Below are 10,705 nucleotides of genomic sequence, written 5' to 3' on the forward strand. Positions count from 1 at the left end.
GAAAAGCCATCAATGCTCAAGGTGGAGGGGATATATAAAGATACTTTCTCTGTGTTTCCATGTGATATTTAAGGATATTTTCTTAAAAAGTAAAAATGTGTTCATAGCTAGATTTATCGATTGGATAAGATTATAATAACATAGAATCATAATTAATTTATAAAGTATATTGGTGAGAAAAGTTGGGTTTGGGACACTCAACAGAAGGTATTGTCTTATTTGGGAGGTTTTGTCTCCTAAAAAAAGCATTTTGATTGATATAGATACAACCTGGAAGCTCACGGAAGATATATTAGTATTGTTAGAAATATTAATGATGCAACCCTCGCAGGTGCACTTTGCATAATTAATATTTCTAACAATACCAACATCTTTCTCGTGAGCTTATAAGTCATATCTACATAAACCAAAACACTCCCTATGGAAGATGAAACCTCCGACTAAAACAACACATTTCATTGAAGATTCAAGAACCTACTCCCCTTTAAAATAAAGATTATATTTTTACAAGCTGAATTCTAATCTCCATGCAAGCCGAATTTATAAACTGGTTATCAAGACATAAGCTAAATGGTTCATCTAAATTTGGAGCATTGGAATCTTATGATTTGTAAAAAGCGATTGTCTGGATTTATATACAATTGTTGAGAACTGAATCCATATTTTATTGCTGAGAAAGAGAAACCAATTAGTATCATGCTTACGAGACAAATACATGCAACAAGTTTTTCCCTTTAAACCAACTCAAAGGCCGTTCTAACAAGTAGATAAATCACTTGATTTGCATGTCCCAAACTTCCCTAAAACCTATGGAACTTGGGCTCACAACACGGTTTAAATGAAGATTCCATGACCCTCAAACAAAATAAATTAATGTCAGTACTTCACGTTCATGGACGCAAACCCATTTGAAGCTAGCAACCATTTTGCTCAACACATTGACTTCACCCAATACTATATTATATACATCATAAACATATAATTTAAATTAAATAGTTGCTGAATATTATATGTTTCCAGTTACTTCGTGCTGAAATCGATTAAATAAGGGGTTTTTTTTTGTTATTTTTATTTTAGTTGATGTTTGAAATATCATTAAATTCATATTTTTATCCATTTATATAATGAGTTTATTTTTGATCTAGTTTTCCTTTTAATCGTTGTGGTTACTAGTCCAAAATTAGATTAATTTGCCCATCAAAGAGTTGATATAATATCGCTTCAATTGGTAAAAGATCATTTTATATTAATTTTATTAGTTTTTTAGTAAAGAATAGTATTTTAAGTCTTAATTTTAGTTAATGCTAAAGATATCATTAACCCCAATGAATTGTTAGCTTAATGGAAAATTCAACATATCAACCATTTTGAGATTATAGTTTAAATTCTATCATCTTTAAAAGAGGTAAAAGTATTATAAAGGTTCTTATATTAAGAGTTAGATTGCATTTTGATCCATCTACTTAAAAATGAGCAAATTAGTCCTTGTACATTAGATCAAAGAGCAAATTGGCCATTTTGTTAAAATATTCGTCCATTTATATTGTTAAAGACCGATTCCTATATGTCAATATGATGTACATGTGGCACGAGATGCACAATAGAAATGAATGAATTTTTAATAAAATAACCAATTTACTCTTTGATATAATGTATAAAGATTAATTTACCTCTTTTTTAATAAAGAGAGTAAATGCAATCCAAATTTTAATATAAAGGCTTCAATAATACTTTTATCTTTCAAAAAATATATCATTAACAGAAATAATTCATTTTAAAATTAAGATTTAAATTTGACCAATTGATAAAAAAATTCCATTAATTTAATCCTCCATGATTTTCCGAAAATAGAAAAGGATGATAGTTACAATTGACATATCTGTAGGAATAAGGTGAATGATAGAGTGTTGTACATTATTTGGAAGCTGAGAAATCACTTTCGAAGCTTTATTATTCAAGAACTGACCTCCACCATTATATATATATTCTTCAACCAATCAAACTACCCAAATCTCAATTATTGTTTGATTCCCTCGTATCATCCATGAAAGTACTATTACATGAACAAAACGATTTTAACACCATATTCAAAGATTGAAATTAATAGGTAGGAACAAAGTTTATGAAGATACTCTCCTTTTTCTTTTTTTTTCTTTGAATTTTCTCCATCGGTATAATGGTGGAATAAACAGGACTTAACCTATATAATGCAATACAACATATGTCTCAATTATTGTCGATGTTGAAAAGAATGATCTTTTCATGTTCGCATATTGAATTTAATTAGTAAAAACAAAAGTTAATGTTTTCTAGTGAACCTTATATTAGGAGTTAGATTACATTTTATCTATTTTACTTAAATAAAAAAATTGTACATTAAATCAAAAATACATTAATCTTTATTTTTGGTTAAAAAATCATCAATTTCTATGTTAAAAACTAAACGTAATTGACGGAATAACCAAACAATTACATGTAGTGTATGCACCTCATGCAAGCTTCATGAATTAAATTTTAACAAAAGAATAATTTGTTCATTAATCTAACATGTGGGATCTAATTTACCCATTTTTAAGTAATTGAGACAAAATACAATCCGACTTTTAGTACAAGAATTTTCATAATATTTTTACTTCAAATTTTCTTTTTCTTTTTATTATTATATGGTGAAATGAAAAGAAATTTAACCTAAAAAGTATATATATCATCTGCATATAACTATAAATTGATAGACACTTGGAAGACAGAAAATGTGGCGTATGATCCTTATTCTATATACTTTTAAAACTTTGATTTTAAAGAGTTACAGAAGATGCAGCAATCTGATATAATATGATGAATGATGCTTCCTTCTTGAACTTTAACTTGCTTGCTTTGTCTATTCCAAAGATGAATTGCATAGCTTTGCCTTTGAATCTGCCCGAGCTTAAGCTTCAACCAATTCGAGTGAGTCTCGTTTTGAGGCCCCTGAAACAGGCTTCGAATCCGGGTCCAATCGACAGGATAAAACGCCGACGGTGGCAACACCGTGAAGTTAAGCCCCGGGCGGCCAGTGACCCTCTCAACCACTCTCGAAACCAAGTAAGGTCCATTGTGACCCCATCGGTTTCCATCGAAAGTGAGTGCAAATTCTTGAATGAATTTGAACAACAATGGATGGTTTTGATCAAAAATCAGCACGGCATTGTTCAATCGGCTCCAGTTCTTGGTTTTGGGGTTGATAGATTGAGCACTGATTACATTTCTTAAACGATTGATACTCTTTAAAACTAGAACATCAGTATCTAAATAAACACCACCATACTTGTACAACAAAGCAAGTCTAAGCAAATTCGAAAGGTTTTGACCCAAAGAAACTTCACCAGGATTAATATTTCCGTTCTTTAATCGATTAAACCATGTTTCAGCGTAAGTGTTCTTGAAAATATAATCGAAATCAGGGTGAACAGCAATCAACTTGAACCCCTTATCTGAAAATGGCTTCAAAACAACACTTCCCTTTTTAGAATCCAATGAATTTGAGACGATGACTAAACAGGCTTTGGGGTGTGATTTAAACACACTCTCAATAGCAAGCAATTCTCTATCACTTAAAGACTCGATAGGTGAAATCCAAGTCATGAAGAACCGAGACTTACACTTTGAATTCCGGAAAAAGGTCTTAACTTTAGAGGAAAAAAACCCTTTTGGCTTTGTCCCTGAGCCCAGTGTTCTCAATATCTGACGGCTTAAACGAGCCTGCTTTGGCTTAAAAACTGAAGCCTTGCCAATGGGAACCATTGAAAAGTTTGGTTTTTTAACAAGAGATAAATGGGTCTTTAAAACACCAGGTGGATTCTCTTCTTTCACAGCATACATCACTGAAGACACCAACTTTGTCACCGTTTTGTCGCCGGAAAGGTTCTCAGGCAACAATTTGATGGGTTCCGGTGAAGAATTGATATAACCAGGGAGATAAATATAAAAAACAGAGAAGCCATTGCAAGCTAAAAGAAGAAGGGAAAGAGCAAAAAGTGAAGTGGGTAACAAAAACATAAAGCCAAAGACCGAGCTTTTAATATGGTGGAAATATGGGTGATGTTTGATCATTTGAAACATTGGCCTTGGTGTTGTAAGAAACTAATCTGAATTAGTGTTTGCAGATAGTGGTAATAATAATTTCATAATTTGTACATTAAAAGTAAAAACAGAGTTTGAAGGAAGAGAGAACAAATGAAAGGGCGTTGGGCAAAGACAAAGAAGAAGCGAATAAGGAGGAGAAGAGGAAGAACAAGAAGAAGAAGAAGAAGAAGAAGGATTTTAATGGTGGTGACGGCAAAAAGAAAAACAAAATTAATTTTAAGAGTTGAGGTTTGACATTGGGAACCAAAAATGCAAGCAAAATTGGGAGATCCCCGAGACTGCCTTTTATATTATTGTAAATGAGAGAAAGTACGGTAATATGAAATAGTTTCGGACAGGATTACATCACATAAATAAAATTTTAAATCTATAACATATGCTTACAAATATATATAAAAGAAGCCTTAAGGAAAAAAGAACTCTCTTGATTTAATTAAGTAAATATATATATTTTCACTCTTTCAATTTCAAAATTGACAAAATTAATTTTTAAAATTGAAATAATTTAATTTTATTAATTTTAAAATGAGTAATTAAGGACAATGAATTATGAAGTTAATATCTTTCATCAATTGTATATAATTTCAATTGATATAATAACAAATTTAGCCTTCAGTGTTTATTTTGGTCTTAATTCTAAAAATTTAACAAATTCAACCTTAATGTTTACACATTTACACAAATGATGCAGGATAAATTTATTCAATTAGGATTAAATTAATAAAATGTGTAAACCTTCAGGGCTATATTTGTTCTTATACCAATCAAAATCATGTACAATTAATGAAAAACATGAACTTTAAACTTAATTGTTCTTAGTTGCTCACTTTTGAAATTGATAAGTTTTAATTGCTCTGCTGCTTTTTTTAGAGGGACCAATTTGCTCAATTTCAAAATTGAGAAAGAGTGAAGAGGTCCTTTTACCATTTAAGTCACACTCAATTGAGTGAAATTTATTAAAAAAAATCAATTAAGGACTTTCTAGTTTTTATCTTTGACATTGACTATTACAATCAACTAACGAATCAATAAAATGATGACATGTGACGGTCTTTAATTTAAATTCTTTAGTTTTCTAAAAATTCATAAAATTATTTAAAATTTAAAATAAATATTAAAAATTATTAAAAACTTATAAATGTTATAAAAACGTATAAAATTTCTTATAAATTTTAATAAATTATAAAAAATATTATAAAAATAAGGCTTAAGGGTCTAAAAATCCTTCAAACTTAAAAAAAAAGCAATTAAGCCCTTCCTTTTTTTTGCACTTAATTGAGCACTTGAACTTTCAAAATGCATCAAAAAGTCCCTCAAACCTCTTCAAAAAAAACAATTAAGCCCCTATTTTTTTCACTCAATTGGGTACTTGAACTTTCAAAATGCATCAAAAAGACCCTCAAAAGTGACATTTCAAAATTCATTTCCAATTTTCTAGTAAATTCCTTGTTGAACCTCTGGCCATATTCTCAAAAGTGACCTTTACATTCTAGGCATCCTACACTAAAATTATACATATTACATAAGATATGAACCCACAAATGATTTCCATTACCTATGATTGTAAAGCTAACCTTCAGTAAAAAATGTATACATTTTGGTTGTGCAAATTCAAAAGGCCAAGTCCCTCAGTCGACATCCAACATTAAAGGCTAGTTTCCAACTATCATCTGATGATCTCATATGAAACCCCTAATTAATTTTTCAGTTTCATTATAGACCTTTAATAGTGTTAGTGTTGTTTTCAGGAAATAACTTTGAATAGACAACAGTATTGACTTTGCAAGTGTAACTTTACTCGTTGTTGATAATGATTTGACCTCACACCTATTAATTGGCTCCGCACTTTATCAATCACAAATTGAAAATTCACGTTCGTAACATGTTTATGAAATAAAAGAACACTGAAATATTTTTTTAGATCATCGACTCTTTGTTTAAGCTTTCTATTGATCATGTTCGCAAAAATAATCTTCTATATTACCTAAAAAGTAAACCAACGTTAACTGTGGGTTCACTCTGTGTCTAGAGTAGTAGTTGAACTTAGATAAAATTGTATTTAACATATTAACCTATTCCATATCTACCCTATATAATAAGATTAGATCATCGATAATGAAAAGATGCAAAATTGATGGACCCTTTTTTTTATAACTAAATAGGCTTCCATAAATCCTTTGTAACTGTATTGTTAACCATATGGCCTAGCCTTTCTATGCCCAGCACAAAAAGATAAGGTAAGAGTGAATCCCCTTGTCTAACTCCTTGAGATAGTTTAACCTTTGTAGTCAAAGCCCTTTTCTACAATAGTTGCATTGTCAAAGTAGAGATACAATGCACAACTTCATTTAATGAATCCTCAATGAAGTTGATCTGCCGTAATTTGGTATGTCAAATTAGGCTCCCCATTACACATTACACTTAACGAGTTTATTTTCTAGCAATTTAGGTGTTTATATTATGTTTTTATGTCATTTCCATTATTAGCTTTAATAAGTGAATTAATTCTCTTTTTATCACTTTTGAGACCCAGAATGACTAATTGCATCATCGAAGACCTAATTTGATACGAGCTTGTTTCGGATGTAAAGATGAGTCGTAATTGATTCCTGATCGAAATTAGGTAGTGTCGGATTAATACAAATTGGTTCTTTGAGTTTTAAAAAGGTTTGATGATTTAAGAAGCAAAAGGATGTTTGAAGGTTTCCAATGAAACAAGAACGAACCCTTATTAGCAAATAAGGACCCAGGCTTAAAGGTTTCAAAGAAAAGAAAAGGGAATTAGGATAAAAACCGAGACCCTCTATTTAGCAAAATAGGAACCTACGGTATGAGGAACGCCACACCAGCGGGTGATAAGTTCGAAACAAAGTCAGATTGACACCACTCGTTGAAGATAAGTCAATTTGAGCTTTGGAGAATAAGGAGACTGAATTAACTCACCAAAAATATCATTCATTCAAAAATTTGGCAAAAAGTTCTTTTACAAGAAAATGAGTAACTATTTATAGCCTAATGCCTAGTAGCCGAATGGACATATTCTAGACTTAGTTTCTAAGCAAACATTGAACAAAAATGGCCAATGTAGGTTCGGCTGAATGGTGACCATACATGAAGCTTCCACATTAAGCAAATGAACCTTGGAGATGCATGTAGTAGCTACATTCGGCTAATGGGCTTAAATGAGCATTCAATAGGTAACTCTTGCTGAAAAATTATCAATAATAAAAAGAGTACTTGAGCAGCCACATTAGGTGTGAATGGACGGTTTTAAAGAGTCTTTAGAGTGTGAACACCATGAACCGAATGGCCAAAATGTATCCAAAGAATGTGAAGGAAATAAATGGCGACCTTGGAGGATGAAGAATCATCTCTTTTGGCCGAATGGTCACATAGAAGACTTCAAAAATCAGCACACCTTGTTTAATGCATTCCATGCATGAATCGTTTGTGCATTGAATCCAACATGCATGCATCTTCACATCCATTGAATCTTCATGCATGAATCGCCCAATGAATCTTCAAATTGGCCGCACCTAAAACACACATGAACTTAATTAATTTCAAACAAATTTAATCGAACTAAATAAAGGCATAATGTGAACATCCTAATTTAACATTGAAGCAACTTAAATATTAATAAAACATGACACATAAATTAATTTGGACAAATTTAAGACATGTATTAATTTAGACAAACTAAATGAAATCAAGACATCTTTTAATTCAACTAGATCAAGACATATTAAACACTTATATTAACTAAAGACATATTTATAAGTCAGTAATAAAACTTATTTAAATGCTTATTTAAATGGTCTAAAATTCCAAAGACAATTTAATTAGCTAGAACGAAATTCACTTCAAAGAAGTTGAATATGTTCACTGCTTTTAAACTCCTTGCTATCATTTTCCTCAACCTGTTCCACCATTCTTTGAAATAGCATCTTTGAAACGTTTAGCTCTAGTTCGCGTTATTGGACCAATGGGCAACGTGATTGCTGCTCGTTCGAACTCTTCGTTGTTCATAGGCGAGCTCACATCATAATTGTTGGTTAAGTGTTGTAAGGAGTCATCGGAGGCCCGTACGTAAGCAAAAATATCGTCTAGAAGAAAGGGTATTGCGATATCAAAGCCCTGAAGTCGTGATACCCTCTCGACAATGCTAAATTGTAGAAGATCAAGGCCTTTCCCAATGGTATATTAATACCAGTTACTAATATTGTGATACCCAGCTCCCAAAGACCCTCCCATTTCAAGGCTACTGAGGATATCGCAATACCAGGCTCTGGGTATCGTGATATCACTGTCGAAGGGAAACAAAAAATGACCAAAAGGGTAATCCTTATCCAACATGTCCCCAATAAAAAACACACACTCAGGGGTAATTTAGTCAAAAAATTGGGTTTGATATCTGCTAAAAAGGCCAAAATATTGGTTAGAGAGAAAGAGCCATTTTAGACACAAGTTTAAGATAGTTTCTCTTAGTTTTTCTCTTCATCTTTTTTAAGGTTTAGTCTCTCCATAGATGTAGAACTTATTCTTTTTGCAATTTATTTGTGTTTTTAACATTTTCTTAGGTAGTTAGCCCAGGGTTATTTACATATTTAGTACCTTGAACTTTCTTGTAATCACATTTTAATCCATAGTTTAATGCCACTTTAGTTTTTTTTCATCTACTAAAAATTACATCTTTATTGTTCTTGCTCATTTACTTTACTATTAGTTGCTTGTCTTTCAACTCTTTTTAATTAAAAATCCAACCTTTCATATCTTTTTATTGAGTTTGTTTCAATGGCTTTCATGGTTGTTTTTTTTTGTTGTTGGTTAGTTTAAAAATGGTAATGAGTGGTTAAATATATAGGGGTTGGTTGATGGAAATGTTGGGTAAATGATTTTAGGGTTCGGGAACTAAATTGCAAAACTAGGCTAAATCGAATAGAAATAAAATCTTAGGATTGATGCCTCTAAGAGAAAATTAAGATAAGTGAGACCGAGATAAGATTTTATTGGGCACCAATTTGATAAGTCCCGTGCTAGTCGATAAGGTTGAGAGATAAACCGGACTAATTTGTCTAATTTGGTAAAGTTGAGGCCGAGAGGTAAAATGAAGCCAACTTAGGAGTGATAGTAATTTAGGTCCCTCATTCACAAGTCAACCAACCACATTGAAGTCAACCAACCACTCTCTGTTATTGTATTTACTTGTATTTGATGGTTGTACAAATTGTTTTCTTTACAATTTAGTCCTTTTCTATTTTAGGTAATTAATTAGTTTTAATTGACTTCATTTATGGGTTGTCGTACTATAGTGTATAGTGAGAAATTATCTAAACTCTTTAATTGCATGTTTGTAGCTATAACTTACTTAATTGCTGACTCCTTTGGGTTTGATCCTTAGAGTACTCATGTACCCCGTTGTATATGTTCGCTCTAGTTTTTCAAGTATTTTGATATAACAAAAAGTATTAAAAATTTACTACTTAAATCTGCAAAAATTATTTATAAGTTCTTAAAATTATTTTCAAAGTGTTAGACAAAATAAATTGTTAAGAAGCCTTGAATTAACTTATTTTTTAATGAATTTTTGAAGCCTGAAGGACTTTTATCAATACTTAGGTGGACAAGTATCAGTAGAAATAAAGATGGAAAGACCTTGAAAAGGCTAGAGAATTCTACTGGTAGAATTGGGAGTTCTACCGGTAGAACTGGGAGTTCTACCGATACAACTCTGGGTTCTACTGATACAACTTGGACTTCTATTGGTAGAACGCAATCCAGTATGCAAGGTAGTTTTGGCATGGGACTTGTACCGATACCCTAGTTCGTTCTATCGATACAACCAAAGTGCTACTGATACCTTGAGGACTTCTACAAAAAAAAGTCAAGTTAGTAGCCAAAGTTCAGCATCCTCTACACTTCTACCAATACTCTGATAGGTTCTACCAATACCAAATGAAACCCTTAGAGTTCTACCGATACAAGAGAATTTATATCGATAGAACGTGTCCAATAGTCATATTTTGAAAAGACTTCTACCGATACAAGTTTCCTTCTACCGATACAACGAAGCTACAGACTAAATTTAATGCTTGTTTTTTATGGCTACAACGACTCCATTTTGTTTCTAACGACTACAAATGTCCACAAGGTTGTTAGAGGACTTAAATATAAGGGAAAGGCTTCCCATTGAAGAAAAGAAAGACAAGAAACAAGTACCTAACTTCCAAGAACTCAATTTTCCAATCTTTCTCAATCTTTTACTAAATATTTCTTGTATATACTTATGGGTTAAGTTCTCTATCATTCTTTCAAGTGTTGTAACTTTGTGTGAGAGTGCTTAATTGTTGATTATCTACCTTTTAGAGGTTCCATCTTATTTATCATTATTTTTCTCACATTTGTGAGGTGTTACTTAAGGTTTTGGGTAGAAAACCTTAAGGGGAAGTGATTCTATCATACCTTTGAAAAGATAGGGATTTGTAAGGTTAAACCTTATCCTTAAAGGTTCATATCTAGTGGATTTGGGAAATCCTTAGTTGAAGGAAGCTAAGGTAGTGGATGTAGGCAATTGAGGTCGAAC

General features: G+C 31.7%; 1 protein-coding gene across 1 annotated transcript; it reads right to left on the bottom strand.

The window, feature by feature from the left end:
• Window positions 1-2,707: 2,707 nt before the first annotated feature.
• Window positions 2,708-4,369, bottom strand: LOC105774702 (uncharacterized). The gene has a single exon (XM_012597264.2). The coding sequence runs from the start codon at window positions 4,096-4,098 to the stop codon at window positions 2,782-2,784; it is 1,317 nt and encodes a 438-aa protein (XP_012452718.1). The 5' UTR covers window positions 4,099-4,369; the 3' UTR covers window positions 2,708-2,781.
• Window positions 4,370-10,705: the final 6,336 nt, after the last annotated feature.

The sequence above is a fragment of the Gossypium raimondii genome, chromosome 6 (genome assembly GCF_025698545.1).
Source record: "Gossypium raimondii isolate GPD5lz chromosome 6, ASM2569854v1, whole genome shotgun sequence".
Taxonomy (NCBI): domain Eukaryota; kingdom Viridiplantae; phylum Streptophyta; class Magnoliopsida; order Malvales; family Malvaceae; genus Gossypium; species Gossypium raimondii.

What these genes read in the sequence shown, in the direction of transcription:
- LOC105774702 (XM_012597264.2), bottom strand. Translation starts at nt 4,098, where the DNA reads ATGTTTCAAATGATCAAACATCACCCATATTTCCACCATATTAAAAGC.